The sequence below is a fragment of the Pollachius pollachius genome, assembly GCF_949987615.1.
Source record: "Pollachius pollachius genome assembly, chromosome: 10".
Lineage (NCBI taxonomy): Eukaryota > Metazoa > Chordata > Actinopteri > Gadiformes > Gadidae > Pollachius > Pollachius pollachius.
Window position 1 is genome coordinate 5772618 of NC_136943.1, and position 26845 is coordinate 5799462.

General features: G+C 46.9%; 1 protein-coding gene across 1 annotated transcript in view; it reads left to right on the top strand.

Moving 5' to 3' along the window:
* LOC307081625 (testican-1-like) overlaps positions 1–26845 on the top strand; it is a gene marked incomplete at both ends in the record, with an annotated part of 64986 nt that overhangs the window by 35020 nt on the left and 3121 nt on the right. The window contains 6 exons of the mRNA XM_079744877.1: positions 12685–12697; positions 13074–13188; positions 15112–15244; positions 17044–17164; positions 25934–26053; positions 26138–26359. Of these exons, the coding sequence (XP_079601003.1) occupies positions 12685–12697; positions 13074–13188; positions 15112–15244; positions 17044–17164; positions 25934–26053; positions 26138–26359 (724 nt within the window). The remainder of the gene's footprint in view (positions 1–12684; positions 12698–13073; positions 13189–15111; positions 15245–17043; positions 17165–25933; positions 26054–26137; positions 26360–26845) is intronic.

Sequence of the window (26845 nt, forward strand, 5' to 3'; positions counted from 1 at the left end):
TTGTGGTTTGATTTAAGACATTGCCCCATTTCGTTTTTATAGCTCTCTTAACTTCATCATTTTCAGTTTCGGTAAATAATCGCGAGAGATTTAGTTTTATCACCAGAGCACTGCGCTCTTTATGTGGAGTCTGTTGTCCAACACCCTGGTGAGCTATACAATGAGCTTGGCTGTTTTATAAGGGGATGGGGGGCTGGAGAGAGACTCTCTCCCATTGGTGTACAGAGACTCAGCAGGGACAGCCAGGCTCTCAACTCAGGTGACTCAGATTCAAAGTGCTGCCCTTGAAGCTATGGGGTGTAACTAGTTTTTCAAACTGTAAGTCTTTTAGCTTCTTCCACCTCGTTGGTATGAGTTTGTATAAAAATATTGCGGCTTTGAATGAGTTGAATATTGAAATATACTTTGAATGCCACAAAAAAAGAAATAGCACAGCAAATGAATATGTTTTTGCGGTTTAATACAGAAGTCTATAGATAGAGCATACAACATCGATTATCAGGAGTTGTATTTGCATCAAGGTTATGTCAATTCTTCCTGTCGACAAGGCTGCAGCATTATGCAACTCAATGTGTTTCTTAATAATTGGGAACCAGATACACAGAAGCATGCTTCCTGCTTCAGAGCTAAGGAAACAAACCCTGAATAGATTAGGCAGACTCTAGAATATTTCTCCATAATGTCTGACAAGCTGTTTCCATAGCGATGGTCCATCGGACGTGAATGGTTATTGTCATTCCACCCAGGTTGCCGTCAGCAGCCACAACAGGCAAAGACATGTCTGTGTGTCTGTCTGTGTGTCTGTGTGTGTGTGTGTGTGTGTGTGTGTTTGTGTGTGTGTGTGTGTGTGTGTGTGTGTGTGTGTGTGTGTTTATGCATCTGTGTGTGTGTGTGCGTGTGCCACTCATGTGGGCCAGACGAGGCTCCTCCCTCCCAGGCAGGCGGCCCCGTCAGACCTGGCGCTGATCAGATGAAATCTGGCTGCGTCGCAGGGCGGCCGAGGATGACCTTGGGAGCAAGCATCAAGATGAAGATCACGCGGCAGGAGCCTCCCTCGGGTCCTCAGTTAGGCTCGTAGCAAATAGCTCTCTGATCAAACTATCACCTTCATTGTGTTCTCCCTGATTTCCCCCCCCCCACCCCCCGTAATATATGGAGATGTTGTGTTCCATTCTGATTGCATACCGAGCCCCATCCTAATGATATACTACATAATTTGTTGGCCTTATTGTGAAATCGACCCAGAAACTGTAATGGAGCCATTACAGTTTACCATTCCTCCCTGTGAGTTTAGGCGGCGATATGGAACCACGTGTGCACGTTTTCGCCTGAGCCAGCAGGCACACACATACACATAAACACACACACACACACACACACACACACACACACACACACACACACACACACACACACACACACACACAAACTGCTGCCCTCCCTCCCTGACCCAATTGAATGAATGCAGCAATCTGCAGTTAAACCGGCTTGTAGCTATTAAAATGTCAGCCTTGCACTGACATTTACTTCAATTTCGTTTCCATTTACAGCCAGGTGGCAAAATTGGTGTGCGAGGGCAGAAACTCACTCACACGCCCACGCACTCATGCAAACACACACACACACAAACACCCATGCACACAAACACATGCACACACAAATGCTCTCCCACGGCCGCAGGTCGGTCAAATGCTCCTTCTCTCACTTAGACGCAGCGTGACAGCCGGTCAGATGAGCTTAACTCCATAGGGGTGAACCACGGTGAGAGTTCACTGCCGGCCTGAACCCCGTCTGCAGCATGTTAACCAAAAAGACCTTCAACCATTGCTCTATCTAACAACACTCCCTTCAACACACCCACAACAACATTTAAACTGCAATACTTAAGATATCAATGCATCCAATCTTTATTAGAGAGAGAGAGAGGGAGAGGGAGAGAGGGAGAGAGAGAGGGAGAAAGGGAGAGGGAGAAAGGGAGAGGGAGGGAGAGAGAGAGGGAGGGAGGGAGAGAGAGAGAGAGTGTGAAGGAGAGAGAGGCTCCTATGTTTTCTGTCTCTCTCCACCCGAGCAGCCAGTCTCTGGGTGCTCCGTGTGTGTCCACCGCTCAGTGCTCTGGCTGGGCCCAGGTGTGGGTCTGTTGATAAAAGCGCTGAGCCTCCTCCAGCTCAGACACACCTCGGCCCCCCTGGCTCAGAGCCTCATCCGCCTTTTCTTCCTTACTCCCCCCCCCCCCCCTACACACACACACACACACACACTGGTATGTCATGGACGGGGAGGGTGCCCGGAGATGGGTCTTCTGCACTAGGAAGAGGGAAAAACGAGCCAGGGCAGGAAGAGTTAATGCTGACCAATATGGTTTGAATGTAAGAGCATGTCAGTCCTCGCCTACAATATGCATCCTCATCCATTTCCACCTCCATTACTTCGGTCTTTCTTTCATACGCTATACATAGCAGCTCTTCATTGCCAGCCTCCTCGCAGAAAGCTTAGTTTTCAAGGTTTCCTTGATAAAATATGTCATTTTTTATTTAGCCTTGTGGTGTTAACCCAACGTTTGCTTTTGGCATAAGCGTATCATGTATTGAGAACCACAACAACAAAGCCCCTGTTGATATTTATAGTTTAAGCTAAAAAAGCTGTGTTATTGTTTGATGCAGCGGAAAGTCAGGCAGTGTGGATGTCCCCATGAAATATCCATAGCCTTTGTTTATTTATTCCACACATAATGCTAGTGTTGGCGTTATGCGTGGAGCCAGTATTTCCCTCTGAGCTTGTTCATTTGGGAGCTTATGTTTTGTAATAATATTATTATTATTTACTGATGGGTAGACAATGATCCAGATCAAGATTGCTTGGCAAGTAATAATAATAATCATAATCCTATTATGCAGACACTTTCCTCAAACTGATGTGTGTTCCGTCACTCTGTTTGCCTAATTAGATGACATACAAATAACTCGTTACCATAGCAACAAGTTTGGAGGGGGCCACTGAAAAGGGGGGTTTTATGAGGAGAGGCTGAAAGGCTGACCGACCCACAATCACGTTAATGAGCCGAGACATATCTGGACTGGAAAAGGGCAACGCTGGCACTGATATCAGCTATTCACAGTAACCAACCCGAGCCTGTCCAAAATTCTTGTCATATTATCACTCCATTCAGTCCAAAACGTCTGGAAGGGATATATGTGTATCTGTATGACGTAGAGAATGTTTCTCAAATAGGGGTACACATACCCCTCTGGGGGCTTTGAAGGGTAACAGGGAGTTCTCGGACACGAGTATTCCACCAAATAATCGGTTGCACAACTTATAACATGGACGAACATTGTTCATATTAAATATAATTGCCAGTGAAAGGGGTGCTTAGGTGTAGCAATACCCTGGGAGGAGACACCGTTGTAAAAGAGTTCCAGAACCACTGAGATGGAAACATGAGAACACTGTAGAACCCAGAGGGCCCAGAGTTCATACGGGGCGGTGTGCACGACTCAGTGGCCCTTGGGGGGATGTGATTGTGGTTGGCGATGTCAGCTGGTTCCGTGCTTCTCACCGTGGCGCTTCTGTACTTCGTGTTAACTGTCCTTGCTTTAATGGTTTCTCTCTGCCGTGAAACGTTAGTCACCATCACCTCCCACACACACCAACCAACCTTATCTCCTGCCACAGGGAAGATCCACACACACAGGCAGGCACGCACACACGTACGCACAACACACACCACACCCACACATACACAATCACACAATCACACATACACAAGCAAACACACACACATACACAAACACACACACACACACACGTACACAAACACACAAACAAACACATACACAAACACACACACAAAATACACCACGCACGCATCAACACACACAACACACAAAATTACACCACCCTCACATGCAGCACACACACACAACATACAACACACCCACACATAAACAAGATACACCACATATGCATCCAAACACACACACACCCACAGACACAAACACACGCACATACAAAATACACTCACACTCGGGCGCGCACACACACACAAAGTACACACTCACACACACAAACACTCACAGGCAGTATAATAAAGAGTATTAGAGCCTGCTGAGGCACAGAGAGGACACATTAGATACTGTTATTGTGCAATCATCAGAGTTTAATCATGTCAGCCAAATGAATGGGACTTTATCAGATGAGCTGAAATTAATATTGCCTTAATGACTGAAAATTGACTCTGATAGCGTGCATGAATGGCGTGGTTGCCTTGGGACGCCGAGCCCTAGCAGCAGATATGTAGGATCCTAGGATGGTTATTAAAATAAAACCGGGTAATTCTGTTAGCACACCACCAACCACTTGCCCCCAGCCCCCCAGGTCAGGGAGAGGGGCCGGCCTCAGGGGGTTTTACCGGGCTGAATCTATGGCTTTACAGCCAGCAGCAGCAGCAGCACAACTCCAGGCCAGAACGAGGCTGTGACTGTTGCGGTGCTGCTGAAGTCGCTGTTTTAGCAGAAAGCACAACACCCAGCTCGCTGTAGATCAGACAGATGGAGGAAAAATGGATGCTGGTGTGAGCCTTTTTGTTCTTTATCGGTCTGCTGAGACCCGTCTGTAATGAGCAGGGTTGTAATTCTCAGCGCCCTATTTCAACGCTGACACCTGCAACACGCGTGAGGGTGCGTGTCTGTGTTTGGTGCCAGTTTGGTTCTGTGCTGTGAAGGCATGAATCACCATCTGGGAATGCGTGAGTGTGTGTTTGTGTGTCAGTGAGAGAGGTTTTGGAGATGAAGGGGATCCCTGTAAAAGAGTGCCACATATTTGAATGGAGAATTTATGTGCTGCAAATTAATTTAGTTAACACTTCTGAATGTGCTACAGACAACATTCGACATTTAAGAGTAATGTTTAGTCTGTAAGCAAAAGGCTTTGCTAAAACTGTCAAACCGCATCCTTCCATAATTCTGTATTGGACAAACAAATCTGAGATCCAGCAGTCCTGCTAGAAGGACTAGCATCGCAGGACAATGCTACATCTGGTAGTGCTGGTGCGTGATAGATAAAGCAGTCCACCAGCCTAGCCAGTGGACTGGACCAACTGGTGGATTGATCCATCTGTCATACGTCAGGGTGGACACGCCCGCATTTGATGTCACTCGGGTCGATTTTGAAATGGGGCCCTTAAAATAAATAAATGCAAATAATATATAACTTTTTTGTGAAAAAGTCATCAAAGAAAGAAACCAAAATCAACGATGTGAAGGGGAGGTTTTGTTTTTTGTTTCTATCTCTTAAATTGTAGAAAGCGGGGCATGATGCCAAAGTCAACGTTCAGCCGCAGTGGCTTAGACTCCACTCCCCACAAAAAGCCATTAGCTTCTCAGTGTGGGTTGAACGCTGCATTTTGTTTTCCAGACTAGAATTAGCCCAGCCAGGCGTCTCAGGTGGTATGAAGGAGATGACAATTATCAGACATGGAGATACACAGACCCGCTGTCATACAAACCTGTTATGGCCTGCCGCGCTGAAATTCAGACACAGTGATCAGAGCTGGACCCCTGATTATTGTTGTGGAGGCTTTAGCCCGGGTCACTGCTAAACCTAGCATTACTGTCAGTTGGCGGCGGTTCTAATATCAGATTTAGAAAACAGGGATATTGTAATGATAGTAAAATGCTTGATGGAAAAGTAACCAAACTTTATCATTTAACTTAGGTAGCAGTATGACTAAGGCTGTCTCAGGTGCAACAAACAGTGATAGTAATATAGCTTGATACTTTCTGATGTACCTGCTGCTGATATAAATGGCAGAATAAACTACTGCATGTGAAGTGATCTGACTCTGATATGAACCACCGGTATGAAAGTTTGATAGCAAATCGTGTGTTATGGTAGCGTGTAATCATTATCTCTGTTCAAGATCGGAAAAGAGTGGCATTGTGGATGCTGCTAGGATAATGTAGGGGATTATGAACCTCAAACACATTTTCTGTATTTCATGGTTTTATGGGGATTTCATATTTTTTTATATATTTCTAGTTTTGTTTGTTTTCTGAAAAGGTCGTATACCTGCTTGGATTCTTAGTCTCAAAGGAGAAACAATTTCAATTTTAATGTTTATTTTTCGCTTTGAGGAAACAAAGCAAGGAAAAGGCTAATACCACAGTGGCAATGCTATGAGATTGAGGATGGCTTGAGAGAAGTGATGCAATTTCCACAACCGTTCCGACTGAGTAGGCCTCTATTATGCCACTTTATTCAGTAATGTTGCGCTCCCAAGAAAGTTTTCCGTGTTCCAAGAGACAATCTGATATGAGTCGTTTTAGGAGTCAGGGGCTGGCTAGTGAAATGGAGGGCTTTGAGGTAACAACTCAATCTCTTATCCTCGACAACATCTCATAGCAGTGTGAGAAGCGAGGAAGGGTTTGAAGAGGGAAGGACGGACAGAAGGTGGGAAGGAAACCAGGAAATAATGAAGGAAGGAAGGCCAAAAAAAAGATCTGGTCGGGAAAACCCAAAAAGGAAAGTACAATTAAAAAATGATAACAGCTATGATAAGATGAAGAGAGAGCGATGAAAATATGGAGCACATGAACAAGAAAGGAAATTAAAAACACAAAGTCCCAGGGAACCGAAATAAAAAGATTTGGGTTGTATTGCTTGGAATGGAAAGAGACAGAAGATAGATGATGGGGAAAAGTAAGCGAGAGAGAAACCAGGTTTCCTTCAGCAAGGCATCTGCAGACGAGTCGGAGCCCAGACCTATTCCCTTGCCAGGGGCTGGCTTTTGGAAGGAAACTCATAGTCTGCTGCCATAATGGATCCCATGATGGCGTCATTGGTGCAATTAGAGGACACTCGCAAAAACTAGGTCTTCTACAGGCCTCCAGCAGACAGCGGAGGGAAGGAACAGAGCTCATCAGACTGCTAACCCATCCATGCTTATTTCTGCTTGCGATCCGACAGTATACCATACCTGCCCGTTATCGTGTTACTTTCTAACCAGTGGCCTCTCAAAGCGCTTAACAACTATGGCCCTAACATTCTCATTCATACACCGCCAGTGGTGTCCACTGCTTGCCTGGAACAGTTAAGGTTATGTGGCTTGCCCAGGGACACCTTGACACTCAGCTAGGAGGAGTTGGGGATCAAACTTGAAAGCTTACGGTCGCCAGTAATCCCACTCTGCCTCCTCAGCCACTGCCGCAGTACAGCGACCAGTTATGTATTCATGTGAATCCATGAGGGGAGGTGAATCGATGAGCAGAGAGCAGAATTCATATTCATATTTGAAGAACTCATAGATATCCAGTTGTAGAATACCGCAGGTTTGAAATTTGCCTCATGGCTTAACTGTGTGTGTGTGTGTGTGTGTGTGTGTGTGTGTGTGTGTGTGTGTGTGTGTGTGTGTGTGTGTGTGTTAGTGAGGGGGTGTGTGTTAGTAAGGGGGTGTGTGGGTGCATGTTGATGTGTTTGTTTGCTTGTGAAGCTAGCTGTGTAGCACCATATAATATAAATAGTAATAATCAAATTTAATACTGTAGTGTATTTCCATGCCTTTGAATCCAGAGTGTGTCCATCTGTGAGTGTCCTTGTTTCTAGTCCTGAGAATAAATAGTTTTCTTTCTCTCGATTTATCGTTTTTCCTTTTTCTTCGGGCATTTGAGCTCAACGTGTTTGTTTAGTCTCCCCAGTCAGTTCAAATCTATAATGATATTTTGCTATGTTTTAAACGCCATGTTTTAAATTTCCCCCGTGTTTATTTTGTTATATCGCACCAGCCTCTCCGGAGGCGTTTCATCCGCTTTCATCCTCCTTTTCCCCCTCCCTCCCTCCTCGTCCCTCCCCCGGTGAGGACTCACACCCCCAGGAGTAAACTCACTCTGTCCTTCTCTCTCTCTCTCTCTCTCTCTCTCTCTGCCTCTTTCTCGCTCTCGCTCTCTCTCTCTCACTCTCTCTCTACATATATATCTCTCTCTCTCTCTCTATTTGTGTATTTTTTTCTCTCTCTCTCTCTGTCTCTGGGGCTCTCTCTCTCTCTCTCTCTCTCTCTCTCTCTCTCTCCCTCTTGCTCGCTCGCTCGCTCACTCTCTCGCTCTCTCTCTCTCTGTCTGTTTCTCTTTGTTCTCCCCCTCCCCTCAGGTTAGAGCAGAGCATCATATTTTTTAATTAGTCCTGCTGAAGCCTGAAAGTGGAGAACGTATTCTTCATGGAGGTAGTTAGAAGAAAACACTCAGGAGGGAGGGAGGGGGTTGTGTGTGTGTGTGTGTGTGTGTGGGGGGGGGTTGCCGGGGCTGTCACTTATTGAATCTTTGTCTTGTTTATTTGTTCTTCGGTAGAACACAGCTAGGGAAATCAAGAGACTGAGGGAACATTGAACTGGAAAGAACTAGGCCTGATCGCCGGTCAATGACGCCGTGTTCCCCAGTGACCGCACACGCCTTCTATCAACCCGTCTGCTGACTACCTATTCATGTTATTAATATTAATAGGCCACTAATTAGCCACTACTAGCTTGTTCACGTCAGAGGACTTGGTGAAGATAAAGTGTTCTCTTGCTGTCCTCCATGAGCCGGGGAGAGCAGGTGAAAACTCATGAACTGCGTAGGGATGGCATTTCAAACATAAGCTTTTGCTTTTCTCTCTTTTTTATTGTTGCAGTACAGTAGGAGTTGAACTAATAACATTGTGGGGGTGAGGGTGATGAAGACTTAAGCAGAAGCGTCTTACTTAAATTAGAGTCTGCTGGTGAAAACGTAATGGTTTAATTGCGGCCGGTGAAGGGAGTAGCATGCACATTATTAATTGCTGACGCACACACCGGTCCAAACACTGCAGAAGCTCAGCATCGTCGTGTCAGTATTTATTAGTGTCTGTGGAGACCACAGCACAAACAGACTCGATGCATCTTGACCTCCGTCTTCCTCGTCCTCATCTCACCCAAGGAAATGTAACTTAGAAGTTATAGTCCACCGAGGCAAAGTTTCTCAGAAGGCTTGTTTAAAAAATAACTCACTTGGACATCGCAGACTTTACTTTTCTTTTTTTTTGTTTGGTTAAGTGAAACATTATGCAGATCCACATTCTCACATCTCACAAGGTGATCAATGCCTGTTTTTGAAAGTTGAGTGGACTTTTGCTGAACGATTAATGCAAAGTCAATCTTAAATCCCTGTGTATAATAATATTAATTTCAACTTCAATAAAAAGTATTGTGATCTATAATATAAAACCCCTGCCACAGCTGTGCAGTGCAGCAGAATGGAGAGAAAGATGGAGAGCTATAGAGAGAGAGACCGAGAGAGATCAACTAGGCTGAGCTGGATGGACTCAGCAAGTCAATAGATGAAGTCACCTACTCCACAATCACCCATGCACACTGAATAGTAATGAGCCCTGTTGTGTACCACGGGTGGCTGTGGCCCAGGGTGGCCAGGGAGGTTCAGAGAGAGGTTCTTTAAGGTTGTCCCTGCTGTTATGATCGCAATCCCCGTGGAGGCAGCCGTGTTGACTGTGGCTACTCTGGCCGCCCAGCCCTCATTTAAAGTCGCCTCGTGTGAACCGGGTCACGGCAAAACGCTGATTATAAAATGAATAACAAAATAAACGGGAGTAATAATAAAAAAAAATGAATAACTCAACCAGGAATTGTTCTGCAAACGGTTGGAACATAAAAAACACATTTAACTGAAAATAAATTAGTGTTTTAATTCTGTCACACACGAAAATGTCTGCTCTCCGCCCATCGTCATCATCACTCTATCCGTCACTTTGACCACCTTTTGTTCTCCTTCCTCCCCCCTTCTCTCACTCCTCCTTCCTCCCCCCTTCTCTCACTCCTCCTTCCTCCCCCCTCCTCTCACTCCTCCTTCCTCCCCCCTCCTCTCACTCCTCCTTCCTCCCCCCTCCTCTCACTACTCCTTCCCCCCCCTCTCTCACTCCTCCTTCCTCCTCCCTTCTCTCACTACTCCTTCCCCCCCTTCTCTCACTCCTCCTTCCTCTCACTCCTCCTTCCTCCCCCCTTCTCTCACTCCTCCTTCCTCCTCCCTTCTCTCAGTACTCCTTCCTCCCCCCTCCTCTCACTCCTCCTTCCTCCCACCTTCTCTCACGACTCCTTCCTCCCCCCTTCTCTCACTCCTCCTTCCTCCTCCCTCCTCTCACTCCTCCTTCCTCCCCCCTCCTCTCACTCCTCCTTCCTCACCCCTCCTCTCACTCCTCCTTCCTCCCCCCTCCTCTCACTACTCCTTCCCCCCCTTCTCTCACTCCTCCTTCCTCCTTCCTTCTCTCACTCCTCCTTCCTCCCCCCTCCTCTCACTCCTCCTTCCTCCCCCCTTCTCTCACTCCTCCTTCCTCCTCCCTTCTCTCAGTACTCCTTCCTCCCCCCTCCTCTCACTCCTCCTTCCTCCTCCCTTCTGTCACTCCTCCTTCCTCCTCCCTTCTCTCACTCCTCCTTCCTCCTCCCTTCTCTCAGTACTCCTTCCTCCCCCCTCCTCTCACTCCTCCTTCCTCCCCCCTTCTCTCACTCCTCCTTCCTCCTCCCTTCTCTCAGTACTCCTTCCTCCCCCCTCCTCTCACTCGTCCTTCCTCCCACCTTCTCTCACGACTCCTTCCTCCCCCCTTCTCTCACTCCTCCTTCCTCCTCCCTTCTCTCACTCCTCCTTCCTCCCCCCTTCTCTCACTCCTCCTTCCTCCCCCCTCCTCTCACTCCTCCTTCCTCCCCCCTCCTCTCACTCCTCCTTCCTCCCCCCTTCTCTCACTCCTCCTTCCTCCCCCGTTCCAGAGGACATTCCGGTGGAAGCAACCTCTTTGAGTCAACTCCAATTTTTTCTGATTATGGGATGTTTCTTGTGGACAGTTATCTGCGTGGGATGGGACATTATGTGGGCGAGTTTTATCAGTTCAGTGTGTTCGAGAGAGAGGTGTTTTTGTGTGTGTGTGTGTGTGTGTGTGTGTGTGTGTGTGTGTGTGTGTGTGTGCGCACCTTACATTACATTAAAATTCCATTTCCCTTGAGCCTCTGAGGTCACACACACACACACGCACACACACACGCACACACACACACACGCACACACGCACACACACACACACACACACACACACACACACACACACACTAATCCTCAATTGTCCTGCAACCTTTTGTTGTCCACACACCGGAATCTATCCCCCCCCTATCACTCCTCCCCTCACAGGCACTCTCCACCCTGGCAGTGACTGATAGAGCTGAGGCCAGACTCTAATGGAGTCGGAGAGCCTTCAGGTTTCATTGACAGGCATCTCCTGTGGTTGTCATGGCACCCGGCTGACAAGGGGACCGAGGCCTCATCGTTTGCCTTCATAATTACAAATGACACAGCTTTACGTTTGTGGATTTAATTAATGCATGTCGTTTGTCTGTCCCCCCGCATCATGTACCACAAAGCAAATGATTTGTCTCAGAACTAATTATTCTGTCCACGCGTACATCAAAGATGGCTGCTTCTACCAGAACAATACGTCGGGAAAGAACGTCTAACCCTTCATACTTAATGACTTTGTGTTTCTCTTTGTGTTCTGAGATTGTCGCCATGGTTTGCGTCGGCTTAGAGTTAAGGTTAATCCTCTTACACTGGATGTGGGCGTATAAATAAATAGGTTTGTGTCTCTGCTCGGGGTGTCGACTGCTTCCATGGACCAAACAGGACATACGCGCGTCATCCAAACCAGGAGCTGTTAATCCTGTGATTGACTGTCCTCATAAACATCCATCCCATACAGCCGGGCTGGAGCGGTGTAAAGGGCAGGGAACAGATGTGAGGCCGCTACGCCTCCCGTTCCTTAGTTTACAGTGATGATGGTGCACTGATTCTTGGCCGTTGGACTGTTGGAACAGAGTTTTATGGTCGTGATCTCCACTGAGCGACTGCAGGACATTACCTGACTTTCATAGTCGCTTAGGCACTAGGGCTAGGCTGCAGGGGTCGGTTGGCGGTGGAAACACTGTGGCAGTCTCATACCTCATACATGCATTTCTAACTTCTAACCCCATGCAAGTATGCATAACAACTGTATTTTCTATAGTGACATCATATGAGGAAAAAGGGTATGCCCTTATATTGCTGCGGTGGTTTGCATGTTTGTGTGTGTATTTTATTGAGAATCATAAATCAGGGAAGGGCCACAAATGCTGTAGGATAGCATTTCTTGGTTGAATTATGTTTCACAACTTCATAGCAAAATGTGCTTATAAAGGTTTTATAAGGTCTCGGAAATTGTGTGTCTCCCGGTGGGTCTGAAGTCCAGTTCTAGTGGTACAAATCCGAGACCCTGGTAGTCTCTCTCTCTCTCTCTCTCTCTCTCTCTCTCTCCAAATCTTTTTTCAAACACTGTCACACACACAGCCCCCTATTGGAGCACTAATGGAAGAAAGCTCCAATCTTGTATTATTAGGAGCCGTTCACTAGTGACTCTGCATGAAGCTTTGATCTGTCTGCGCTGAACGCACTACTCAGTTGCCTTAAGAACCATCACTGGCTTTTATCATGGGGATGAACCCTTTGTGCCAGTTAGACTGTGTTTCCGCCTGTAGTCTCCACAGCAAACCCCTTTGTTTTTGCACCGTTAGCCTCTTGTTTCGGTTGTCTTTCTCCCAGGCCCACCAGCACCTCTGCTGTCCTTGCTTAACCTTCTGGCTCTGACCTGCAGGTGGGCCGGCTCTGTTAGCCTAGCGTGAAATTCAACAATGTTCAGAGTCAATGAGGCGCTTTGATCTCGGCCACCTTGGATGCAGGCCAGCTGGGTATCTGTTGCCACGGCGATGATGATGTCACCTTAGAGAGGGAGTCGCGTAGGGAGACGGGCTTGGTGTTGGGAAAAAGACCGGTTGTTGTGAAAAGGGTTGACACTGCGGAGACCCATGTGTATTTCTGCTTTCTTTTTGTAACCCAATCTCCAATAGTTCTGGCCGGCTCACAAGACTGAATCATCGTAGAACATTTTGAACTAAAATAATAACAAACGGTCAAATCCTGGCAAAGTGTTTATCGATCTCAATATTTGCTTTGCACTTGTTGTCCCTGTTCCCTTTGCCGTAGGTGCGGACGCGACTAGGGACCCCTGTCGAAAGGTCCGCTGCCCTCCGCACAAGGCGTGTGTCAGCCAGAACTCCTTCACCGCCGTGTGCACCCGCAGGAAGCAGCCGACACCGGGGTGAGAGCGGTCACCTCGATAAGAAACACACTGACACTGGCACCAGCTGGCTGGGGACAAGCACTGTCGACGCGCGCTGGCGGACGAGGGTCATGAATAAATCGTAACGTTCGGTTTAAGCAGGGTTTGGTTTTGTTTTGTTTTGATGGTAATATGACATTTTCAAGTGTAAAGAAACAACAAGTGTAATTCCAAGCATGTTAGCTATCTGCGAAAGTGCCTTTGGTGTTTTCCATTGAAAGGCTCTGAGGAACACAATCAAGTCACTTTGATGCCTTTCTTTGTCTGCCAGAGCCTGCAGACCGCCGTCACACCGTGCGCTCTGTGGTCCTTGTTTCTTCACCAGCACCATGTTGATCCATTTATGCTTTTCCATTTTTCAGTTGAAAGGGCTCTTCTCTTCCTCCGGAAAAAACATGTGAAACATTTTGCACCAGGCCTATGATTAAATTGAAATGGTTTCGCAAGGGCAATTCTGTGTTTTTAATATATATTTATTTGTGACAACGCCTTGCTCTGCTAGATATATCCAACACACAATTATTAACCTTACGTTTTAATCGTCCTTCTTATTCATGCCTTGAACTGTGACATTGTTTTGACAATGAAATTAATTGGAATGATCAGAATTAATTGGGTCCGCAAAATCATCTCCCAGCAGGACACATTTCAGCTAAATTATTTAGTTAGAATATAAAAGCAACATCCCATTTCTTTAGTACAATGTTTCTACAATGTGTGTGTCTGCCGATAAATTAAATATATGCCTATATGACATACTAATATGATTTCACCCTCATTCAATATTTGTCTTGTGTTGACTTGAGAAGTGCTGTCAGTGAAACACGCTAAAGCATCTCGGGAAGAGAAACTTGCCCAGATTGCTGAGTGTTGACAAGTGTGAGTAATGTAACTGAAGATGCTTATGGTGGATTGTGAGTCCCTGGGAGACATCTGGGTGTGTGTTACCTGCAGGCAGCCAGAGTAATGACTCCAACAGCGATGTAAGAAACCCTCTACTCCTGCGATTCTGTGTGTGTGTGTGTGTGTGTGTGTGTGTGTGTGTGTGTGTGTGTGTGTGTGTGTGTGTGTGTGTGTGTGTGTGTGTGTGTGTGTGTGTGTGTGTGTGTGTGTGCAATACTGCTGAGATTCACCTGGCTGATACCTGCACCCAAGCAGGAGAGAGAGAGAGAGAGAGAGAGAGAGAGACACTGTCAGAGTGCACTAGGAGTTGGAGGTCATGAAAACACAGCTAGATTGACGCTGGGTGGACAAGATCGTTGGCTTGTTTCCCGTCACCATGGTAACGGGTACCAACCAGCTGTGTTGGACTTTGACTTACGTCCTGTGATACCTCCCTCTTAAGCAGCAGAGCCACGTCCATGAACCGTTCCATGCGCAAACGTCAGGCCAAGCTGGCGGTTAACATTGAGCACAATCAGTATGCAATTAATGATGTCATCATTTATTGATGAGTGGAAGACCCTACAACCCTTCGCTAGCAAGGGTTGTAGCCTGGCGATATTTTGGTTACCGTAACGGAGCTAGGGAGCGCTCATTAGACGTGGCTGCTGTTAAGGATCAGCCTTCCTCGGGCATGTCAGCTTTAGTTAGCCCCTTAGAAGAGCTCCAGGATGTGTCTCATTGGCTAGGGGTCATCCTAGCCAATGAGACACAGCTGTTGACACTGAAATGACAAATATCTAAACTTGGAGTGTGTGTCCCATGATATAACAATTGAGTTAATACAATATTGCATAATACCTGATTACAGATACAAACATTCTATTAAAAAATATCATTCAACAATGAAAAGCAGTTCTACACCATGTATGCATGTTTTGTGTAAACTATGTGTGTTTTTTGGCAGATGAACCTCTGCCGATTTCATTCTCTGTCTCTTTCTTGTTTTCTCTCTAACAGTGTAAAAGCCAGGAAAGGAAGTGTAGGCAACAAACACCGGCTTGAAGCAGGCGCTCATGGGAAATGTAGGCAGTGTTCAGGGAGCCGCTCCAGTTCTGTATGTGGCTCCGATGGCCATACCTACTCCTCCAAGGTAAGCCTTGGCATCATCATTTCCTTCGCGTGCACCGAAGGTTGTTCATCTTTCATAATGAATCCCTCCATCTCACGCTCTCCATCTCCTGCTCTCTCTCTCTCTCTCTCTCTCTCTCTCTCCCGCTCTCTCTCCCTCTCTCTAGCGCTCTCTCTCCCGCTCTCTCCCCCTCTCTCTAGCTCTCTCTCTCCCGCTCTCTCTCTCTCTCTCTCCCGCTCTCTCTCCCTCTCTCTAGCTCTCTCTCTCTCTCTATCTCTCCCGCTCTCTCTCCCTCTCTCTCGCTCTCTCTCTCTCTCTCTCTCTCTCTCTCTCTCTCTATCTCTCCCGCTCTCTCTCCCTCTCACTAGCTCTCTCTCTCTCTCTCTCTATCCCTCCCGGTCTCTCTCCCTCTCTCTCGCTCTCTCTCTCTTTCTCTCTCTCTCTCTCTCTCTCTCTATCTCTCCCGCTCTCTCTCCCTCTCTCTCTCTCTCTCTCTCTCTCTCTCTCTCTCTCTCTCTCTCTCCCGCTCTCTCTCTCTCTCTCTCTCTCTCTCTCTCTCTCTCTCTCTCTCTCTCTCTCCCCCCCCCACTGTGTCTGCAAGTGGAGGTCATTTGTTAGTAATTATCTGTTGGCTGCTCGGTTGTCTTCCCCATGAAATGTGTTCGGTGTTGCACAGATTCCTAAGTACTGTGATTACGGATGAGTGCTCCGCGGCCTTCCGTTCGTTTTTCCTGGGCAACGAGATTCCATCTGTTCCCCAATTTCAAGGCCTTTGATTCCCTTCCTTGTAACTATCCCATCCCTCTTTAATGTATTGACTCTTGTCCGGTTTTCTTGGCAGTGAGGCTAATGATTGTGGTCTGAATAATGGCAACCTGCTGTACTTTCCACCCCCCCCTCCCATGGGGGTGAGTGTCCAGCGAGTGACTGAGAGCCAGGGTTATTATTGCGTGAGTCGCGCTAAAAGCACCCTCATCTGTTTCTCTGAGGCCAGCCTATACATCAGCAGGCCCGGTGGTGTGCAAGCCAGCGTGCTCCATAATCGTTGTTGTGCCCTATGCTTAATGTAATGAGGCTGATCCGGGGATGGCTGCTTGTAGGCCTTTGACTGCTTCTCCCTGCTTTATTGGCCGGACGCCTGGCGGAGTTCACTTTCGTATAATCGGAATTAAAATGGTGGAACGAAGATAAGGCGCAGACCCAGAATGCTAATAGGCGGACAAGAATGACTTTGGCTCCTTTTTAAATCAATGAAACAACATTTTGTGTTTTGCGTTTTGCCAGAAGCGAATAGCAAAACGACAATTGACATTTCTCACAGCAGAAGCAAATAGCAGCCCATCATAATGTAAGTTCTTTCTTTGTCTCTGTACCAACAGCTCCTCATTTGACATCGAGCTGCTGTTACTTTGTCAACAAATCAACAGTACATTTCAGGGGGTGACACCAAGAGAAAAACGTCAGCTCCAATTACAATAAAGTTGTAGAAGGAGAAAAATAAGGCTATTTTTGGTGTGTTTGTTAGTGTGCGTGCTTGTGCGTGTGCTTGTGCGTGTGTTTTGTGTGTGTCATGCGTATGCTTGTGTGTGTGAGAGAGAAAGATGCAGTCAGAGGGTTGTTCAGCACCTCTAATAAAACCAAATCATGCAACAGGAAATAAATTCCACTGGCGTTGTCGACAAATATTGATTTCGGTGACTTATAACAACACCCTGCGCCGTCTCGCTTGGGTTGGAATAATGTTTCTGTGTCATAAATATTTCATGTGTTGGGTGATGAATAGACGTAGCGAGCGTTTATCTCTGTGTCCACTGTTCCAGTGTAAGCTGGACTTCCACGGCTGTTTGTCTGGGAAGGTGCTCTCGGTGAAGTGTGACGGGCTGTGCCCATGTCTCCCCGGTCAGGAGGCCAGCCGACCAGCACACCGGACCACCAAGGCTGGTGAGTAGAGAGCGATCTCCTGACAAGTCTAATGGGATTATTTCGACCGCATTGATTCTGGGGATCCATTGAACCGTTGGTTAATAGAATGCATTAAGTTTTTTTTTTTGTTTTAAAGTGGATTACCTTGACACATCATGACAAGGTAAAAGCGAAAATGAAAAGAGGGGATCGAAATCATTGATGTGTTGTTACAGATGTTACACGTTACTGTTCACACACATACACAGATACACACGGCTGTAGTTCTTGATGCACACATGTATGCGTGTGTGTGCATGTAAGGCAGCGACAGACATGAACGCTACGTACAGAACCGATGAGAAGGGAGTTGAATTGGTGCTTTCTCATCTTTTTAAGAAAGTACCATTTTAAGCATATTATCAATGATTAATTCTTATCTAAACCCTATGACAATAATAGCTAGGAGGGTTCTTCAAAATTTGTGTCCATGGAGTGGTTTCTGAGTTTTCGTGAATTCATCTTTCTGATACAGTGAGCAGGTTCAAAACTAATGATCCAATGTTCAAATGAGATATGTTACAAAGGTTTAATAACTAAGGGCTAATCAGACAATTATTCCACGTTATCTGTCTTTCTGTCACACACACACACATGCACATACACACAGACGCACAGAGGCACAGGATTAGTAAGCATTGAGGAGTCAAAACATTTATCAGCGTGTTTCAGACAAGGGGGAAACGCAGCTTAATTACAGCTCTCTGGTTATCTCTCTCCCTTCATTTGTATAAACTGACGGATGGAGGAAGCCTGAGGAAACCTTCGAGTCTCACTGTTTCTTGTTACGAGTGTGTGTGTGTGTGTGTGTGTGTGTGTGTGTGTGTGTGTGTGTGTGTGTGTGTGTGTGTGTTAATCGTGGCAATAGAAAGATCTTCCTCCCTTGACATTCTGCTGACCTACAATGACAACTTATCTATTAACTTTCTCTCGCTCTGGCACCCTCTCCCCCGCCCTCTCTATCTGCATTCCTTTATTCTCTCTACCTTCCATCTCTATATGTGCTCAGACAAACACTTGAAACTTTTGAAGTTCACCAAAAGTTGAAGTTTGTGTGTGCAAGTCTGCGTGTGTGTGTGAGTGTGTGTGTGTGTGTGTGTGTGTGTGTGTGTGTGTGTGTGTGTGTTGACACCAACACACTATTGTCACCATCTGCTGGGTGTCCATTTGCGCTCCCATTCCAGTAGATTGTATGGGTTTGCGTTCATTCCCCGCTTCTTTTGTATTCCTTCCATTTATGCTTTTTATTATTTCTACTCTGTCTTCAGTCATCCGTAGCACATATTCCAGAATGGCTGCTCGCTCTGAGGTTAAACACTCATATCAGTGAAGATGGCGTTCCTGCTTTTATGTCCTCGCTCCCTCCCTGGCTCCGTCTGTCTTCCTGCAAGGTTAAACAGTCTGTGTGGTATTTACATCAAGCCGAGATCGCTTTCATTTTCTCTCGCGTGTTCTCTCTCTACGTCTCTATGTCTCTTTGTGGCTGTGTTTATCTCTTTCTTCCGCGCTCTTGTTCCGCTGTTTCTGCACACCCTGGTCTATGTGAGATGACCGGGTGGTTGAAGGGCCCCTAGCCATACAGCTCCGTGTCCGGGCCCCCAGGGCTCTCTTGCACTCTCTCGGCCCGGCAGCCGTGGCCACGACGCAAGGGATGTTTTGTTTTGTTTGTCGTGGAAACGGGGATGCTGCAAAGGGATTCTGCAGTGGTAACCACTACCACAAAAACAAGACCAGCGCAGGGACAATGATTGGTTACAACCCCGGAGGAGAAGTAATGGGATGGCGTGTGTGTGTTTGTGTGTGTGTCGTGTGTGTGCATGGGGGGTGATTATAAAACGCAGTCACTAACACAAATGCAGCATTTGTTAAAGGCTAAAGTTGGCAACCTCGTAAATCATTCAAACGTTCCAGTTCCTGTGTCCAAGTGTGTGCATGTATTGTTCTGTGTGTGTGTGTGTGTGTGTGTGTGTGTGTGTGTGTGTGTGTGTGTGTGTGTGTGTCTGTGTGTGTGTGTGTCTGTGTGTGTGTGTGTGTGCATTGTTCTCTGTGTGTGTGTGTGTATTTATTGTTCTGTGTGTGTGTGTGTGTGTGCGTGTGTGTGTGTCTGTGTGTGTGTGCATGTAATGTGTGTGTGTATTTATTGTTCTGTGTGTGTGTGTCTGTGTGTGTGTGTGTGTGCATGTAATGTGTGTGTGTATTTATTGTTCTGTGTGTGCGTGTATTGTTCTGTGTGTGTGTGTGTGTGTGTGTGTGTGTGTGTGTGTGGGTGTGTGTATTACACTAAGGTTAACGCGCTAAGCCAGTGTCAGTTATGGTAAATGGGATTCCTTAACCTGGACACCCTCTCCTCTCCAGGGGAGCCGGCAGGGCGCTCTGCAGCCCCAGCAGCAGAAGGGAATTGTCAGCCAGTGAATGGACTAAGTCCCCTGGCTAAATTAAATTTGTCCCAGCAGCAGTGTCTGACAAGCACACAAAGAGAAGTAAGAGGATGGATTATGTTCTCTGGATCCCCCCTCCTCTCCTCTCCTCCCCTGTCCTCTCTACTCGCCTCCTCTACTCTCTCCTCCTCTCCTCTCCTCTCTCCTCCCCTCCTCTCCTGTCTCCTCTACTCCTCTCCTCTCACCTCCTCTCCTTCTCTCCTCATCTCCTCTCCTTCTCTCCTCTCCTCTTCTCTCTCCTTTCCTCTTATTTCCGCCGCTCCTCCCCTGTCCTCTCCTCCCCTCCTCTCTCCTGTCCTCTCCTTTCTCCTCTCCTCTCCTCTCTCCACCTCCTCTCTCCTCTCCTCTCCTCCCTCCTCCTCTTCTCTCCTTTCCATGCAACTTTACTTTTATTCCCGCTCTGACTAGGGGAGTAGTGTGTGTGTCTGTGTGTGTATGTGTGTTGATGTGTTGGTGTCCAAAGTCCTCCTTTTCCTATCTCACATACACTTAGACAAACCATCGTACTTTGCTTCCTTAGCCCGTGAAAAAACCTCAATCTTCCCCTCTTCCTCTCCACTTCGCCTGTCAGCTGTCGTTTATCTCCATCTACACCCCCACACCCCTAGACCTCAGCTTATCCACACAACTACTCTCTCTCTTTCTCTCTCTCTCTCTCTCTCTCTCTCTCTCTCTCTCTCTCACGCTCTGTCTCTCGCTCTCTCTCGTTCTCCCTCATCTATCTATCCTACTCTTTTTCTCTTTCTCTGACTCCTGTCTTTCTCTTTGTGAATATATAGATATTGATATAACTATATATATATATATATATATATATATATATAATCGTCTAGGTATAGATATATATTTAGAGATAATATAATACATATAAATATATACATATACAGTATATATATCACACACACATTTATATATTACACACAAACACACACACACATGTATATAGACAGACATACACACAGACACACGCTTGCAGCAAAGCTATTATTATTATTTTTGCCTAACCTTATTTGCATGACATGCAACGTGCCGGAGAGCAGGCATTGACTAACTGCACTCCGCAGAGACCCATTACATTGCACACTTTTAAAAGATGAACACATCTTTGTCGCTGGGTATCCATGTCTTAAGATTGACATTTCCATTTTGTCTTCCCTGTCGGGAGCCATCAGCAACAGAGAGATGCCTGGGGGTTTATGTAAATGTAGCTCGACGGCTGCGACGATGCAAAGCTTCTCCTCATGGAAAGCATTCCCTTTGTAAGGCTCTCAGCACCTAACAAGCCCCGGAACCACTCCTGCCTTGTAACGATCTCTGGCCATCCCCTTTTTGGAAGGCAGTCTGGCCATGGCCTTTTCCAAAAAGGAAAATATACTAAGACAGTATATCAGCACTAGGGGGAGGGGTAATAAGACCAATCAGCACTAGGTGGAGGTATAATTAGACCAATCAGCACTAGGGGGAGGTATAATTAGAACAATCAGCATTAGGGGGCGGTGTAATTAGACCAATTATCACTAGGAGGAGGTATGATAGGACCAATCAGTGCTAATGAGAGGGAGTTTCAGGATCGCAACAATCAGACTAATTAAAAATACATTGGTGACGTCCCTGGGTTAAAACCGACAATTATACGAAATACAGTGAATAACGATGTGGAAAGACGACCATAAATCTGCACAAAAGCTTATCCCAGATTAAAATAGGATGATGATGATGATAAATGTTTGTTTTTCACGTAATGCCACACAAGTGGCCCATCCCACACAGGATTACAAGGCACCGATATAACTACAGAAAGAGTGTAGTACATACACAATCAAAATATCCCAAAAAATACAATGTAAGACATCCGGCACCGGATAAACCCACTAAATATAAATTGACATATCAATTGTGAATATGTTTCTGCTCTACATTCAACCACATTCAGTGAGAGCAAAGACAGCAGAAGTGTCACTCTGAATCGCAGGATTATTTTGAACACCGTAAAGCTATGGCCAAATGTGTAAATCAATTAGTGGCCAGCGAAGGCCAGACTGATATCTATTATGAAACACCAAAGTGAATATCAGGATGACAAGGCTAAAAGATGGAGCCCTCTGCTAATAACCTTGAATTAGATCGGCCGGGGAGAGGAGAGGCTGAGAGCTTCAGATCAGCCACTTGGCAGAGAAACCAAACTGCCGTTAGGCAATTAGAGGAGAATATTTTAAGGGTGACATAGAAGCAGGGAATGGAAAGATTTTTACCTTATGTCATGTAAATATATATGTAAAGCTTGTTATGCAGTTAATGAGTGAAGGAAAAAAAACACTTGCACTTTGCTTTTATTTCTCCTTAACTTTATTCTTTGTTTGTGTGTGTGTGTGTGTTTGTGCGTGTGAGTGTGTATATGGGTGTGTGTCTGTGTGTGCGTGCATGTGTGTTTCTGTGTGTGCGTGTCTGTTTTGGTGTGTGCATGTGGGCGTGTGTGCATGTGTGTGATGGTGTGTGCATGTGTGTGTGTGTGTGTCTGTGTGTAAATGCCTTGCCATGGGCTACGTCTGCTTCGTGCCGGATGTCATTCCGGATCGATTCTAGATACCGGACATAAACGATGGACGGTGCGGGGGGGAAGGAAGGAAGAAAGGAGAGGAGGAGAGTAGGAAAGGAGTTCAAATCCCCTGTTTGATGGCTCACCTGAGTTCAGATCGATGGTCCATCCTGAGTGAAACACGCGGCCTGTTTGCCAACCCGTCCTCCTGGGGACACATGGGAGTTCTCTAATGACCACACGGAAGGCCGGACGATGCAGAGTAGCCAGCATTGAGCCTCCCAGTGTCTTCACTGTCCTCCTCAAGGTGCTACGAAGGTGACATCCGCCCCTCCTGCGTTTCTCCTAACACGTGGGACTTACCCGCCCCCCGTCTACGACCTCTTTGTGTAGGCCCCTGGAGGGTAAGGCATAGTACTGGTAGTACTGTTGACTTGCATTATGCACTAAAGGTTTAACACTGACAGAACTAACAGTTCACAGGTCTAGTGCTTGTGTACCTCCAAAGCCCTGTAGATTGTACAAGGAGAGCCACGCACAATCACACACAATTACACACACACACACACACACAGTTAGACACTCACATACACATGCATACGCAATCACTCACGCGCACACACACACACAAGCAAACAGACAGAAACACACACACCTATATATACACACACGCAATTACACACGCACACAGAATCACACACACATAGACTTTGGTATGAACACATTTCATCCTATATAGGCTTAACATATGTTGTGTTTACAGCAATACCAGCTTCCCCTCCTCCCACACACATACACACACGCACAAAAATATACACACACACACACACACACACACACACACACACTGCAGCAGTCCTACTCTAGTTCCAGTGTGTGTCTATCTAGTGAAAAGACATATCAGCCTCATGATGAATTCCCTTTATTGTCAGTGTCAATTTGTTTGTCAGGCGCTTGATAACCAATGTCCTAGCACTCTCCCCCCCCCCCTGCCTTAGGGGAAGGAGGTTCATCCAGCGTGTGGTGTATGTGTGTTTAATTTAAAACCCAGTGGCTGTCAAACTAAGAGAAACACAGCGATGGCGGCAGGATCACGGTTTATTTTGAGTTCTAGTCAAACCCAAGACAAGACCGTCCCCACAGCGTACATCCACACAAACACCCCTTCGGACAGACCTTTTGATATCACAGCAGCTCAATTACAGAGGTCTTAATCCCATGGTGTGTGGGTCAGGGTGTTTGTGTCACCCTGCACATTTATGTGTGTTGGCTCTATGAGAGCCGTGCGATTGTTTGGGCTGTTCTGAGCCAGAGCAACACATGAGCACCTCCTCCCAGCCTCTCAGTGTGACACGTGGGCCGGAGACCTCCAGGTCTCAGACCGGACCGGTGGGGAGACTTCAATCGTCACCTGGAGGAGACGCCTCTCAGGGTGGTTGGCAATCTCCGGTGCGGCAGAGCACAGGTAATAAAGCACAGAGAGAACTGGGAGGGTGGAATGAGAGAGTCATAATGGACAAGAGACACTCTCATCATCAGGGATGATACTGTGGGATAGGCAGAGAGGGAGGGAGGGAGGGAGAGAGAGAGGGAGAGAGAGAGAGAGAGAGAGAGGGAGGGAGGGAGGGAGGGTGGGAGAGGGAGAGAGAGAGAGAGATAGAGAGAGGGAGGGAGAGAGAGAGGGGGAGGGAGGGAGAGAGAGAGAGGGAGAGAGAGAGAGAGTAAGAGAGGGAGGGAGAGAGAGAGATAGGGGGAGGGAGGGAGAGAGAGAGAGAGAGGGAGGGAGGGAGAGAGAGCGATAGAGAGAGAGAGTGAGAGAGAGAGAGAGGGAGGGAGAGAGTTTGAATTGTCAGGTCGGCTACTCGGGCCAATTTAGGTTATAGGGACAGAGTGAGACGGAGAAGATCAAATTGCTCCGGGGATGTTCTTTCAGCCTTCTAGGCTCATGGCTTCACTCTTTGTTCAGAGGACCTGCTGTGAGGCAGACTGCCATAAGTGGGGTCTTTCAAACAGATTGACAGTAAGGGCAGAGAGCAGGAGAAAGAGAGCAAGATATTAAGATAGAAGGCAGGATTGAACAGGTGAACGAATGAAAGGCAGGAACTGTCTTGAATTATGCAAGAGAACATTTCTGAGGTAAAGTGAGCCGACGTCTGGGGGGCACGAGAGAGATATTCCTGAGCCCAGTGTGTGAGCCTGGGGCAGGGGCCACACCATGCTTGTGGAAAGATGGATCGTGCCGGACATGCTACCAGGATCCCAGCCTGGCGCTCTGTGCTCTTCGTCCTGCGGAAATGTATTGCAAGTCTGCTATCAGCCCCACTTTTATATATATATGAGGTACACTGTCTGTGCAAACACGCATTAACCGTTGGCCTACCTTTCTGTCTGTCAGAATGCCCCGTTCTTCTCCGCTGTATTTGCATGCATGGGATGGTTCAGGCATTACAAATATAGCTGGTTTATTTAATGGTGAGATTTTCGACAGAAAATGCTTCCTAAAAAAAGTGATTGGCATGATTTCAGAACAACCTAGTAGTTAGTTAGTACCTGTGTTACAGCTGCACTATTATTCATTTTACCGGCTTCATAATTATACATATTATATCGCACATTGGGAGGCAAATAGCATCCCTGCTGGTTTTCATTTAGATGTCAATCGCTTTGAGAATTGGAACGCTTGACTTTTCCCCTCTTCCTCCCTCTTGCTCCTGCGTGTGTCTGTGAGTGTGCGTAAGTGTGCATGTGGGCTTGTGCTTGGGTGCGTATGTGCGTTTGTGCGTATGTGTGTTTGTGTGTGTGTGTGTGTGTGTGTGCATGTGGGTTTGTGCGTGCCTGCGGTGTGCATTTGTGCGTTATGTCCGGGCGTGTGGGCGTGTGGGCTTATGCCCGCGTGCATGCGTTTGTGCATACGTGTGTGCGTTTGTGCGCATGTGTGTGCGTACTCCCTTTGGACATTTCCCGACATATCCTGCCTATCGCTCCCTGTGGCGAGCTGTTTGATCGGCTGTGTCAGATGGAGGCAGCTCTGTGTTCTTTGTGTTCCCTTCTCGCTGTATTGTAAAGCTCACAAAGGAACAAACAGCAGACCGAGGCATGGCACGGGAAACAGCAGGGGTAGACAAAGAGGGATTGACAGGCAGGGTCGGCGAAAGGTGAAGAGAATGCTGGCTTCACCTGCTGTTTACCCCTCCTTTCTGCGTCAGGCATGGCATGAGTGTTCTTTTGATTGATATACTTTGGTTTATTTTGCATTTTTGCTAGGATGGGTTGGATTTGCTTTGCTCCGATTTACATATATTCAAGTTTTTTTCATCCTAGGATATATCCTTTGTTGTTCTCGTCGTCGATTAAGTCTACAATGCCTATTTCATCATCGTGTGTTCACTTTGGGTAAACCTGGTGTAAAATCGAACGTGCCACTCGTGCAAATATGTAAAAAAAAAAAATGGAGCTTTTTTGTTCCTCTTTTTTAATAACCAGCATACTCCAAACCCATATGCCCATGGCAGCCGTCACCACACACATGCGGACACACACACACCAAAACAAAGCAAAAACAAAGTTAATTGCTTATTAGCATTTCCAAATGTCATGTGTTTGAACTCAGGTAAGGAAGGCAGCATGTGAACAAATTTTGTGTTTGTGTGGGAGTGTGATTAACCACCTCTGAGAGCCGAAAGGCAAAATAAGTAGAACATTTAAAAGCAGTAAAAGTTCACCCTCTCTTCTTTATGTTTTTCTGTGTGTGTGTGTGTGTGTGTGTGTGTGCAGTCTGCAGTGACAGAGACCTTCACAGTCTGGCCTCCAGACTGAAGGACTGGTTCGGAGTCCTCCACCTCGATGCCAACCGAGACCTCAAAGCCTCCGACAGCTCAGACTCCGCCCAGGGACGTGAGTACAGCCCTCCTGTGGCGACATGGTTACCGTGACAACAGCGATGACGGCACGGACCACGTGATCTCTTCTCTCCTCCAGGCTTCGACACCAGCATCCTGCCCATCTGCAAGGACTCGCTGGGCTGGATGTTCAACAAGCTGGACGTGAACTTTGACCTGCTGCTGGACCAATCAGAGCTGAGCACCCTCTACCTGGACAAGTACGAGCTGTGCATGAAGCCGCTCTTCAACTCCTGCGACTCCTTCAAGGATGGAAAGCTCTCCAACAACGAGTGGTGCTACTGCTTCCAGAAGCCCGAGGGTGAGGGGGGAGAGAGAAATACAGAGAAGGGGGGAAGGGGGGGGGGGGGGGGGGGGGGGGGGGGGGGGGGGGGAAGAAAGAAGAGAGAGGGAGGGGGGAGAGAGAGAGACATAGGAGGGAGAGGGAGAGAGGAGGAGGCGGGGGAGAGAGAGAGAGAGAGAGGAAGGGGGAGGGAGAGGAAGAGGGGAGAGAGAGGAAAGGATGTAATTTAATCAATTCACGACAACAACGAATATGCAGTTCGAATCGGCCTGAACCGATCTACTGCTCTTTAACATTGATGTGAACAAACTTTCATCAACCCTTGAGCTAGTGATGTCTCAGTAGATCACGTGTTGGTTGAGAACCTGCCCCCCATAACTAACCCAATCCATCCACACAGAACAGAAAAGCTCAGCAGAGTAGAAAAACAATTAAAAACAACAAATCAGCGATAATTAAATCATTCAGGGAAAAACAAACAAATAAACCCAGCAAATTGCAGCG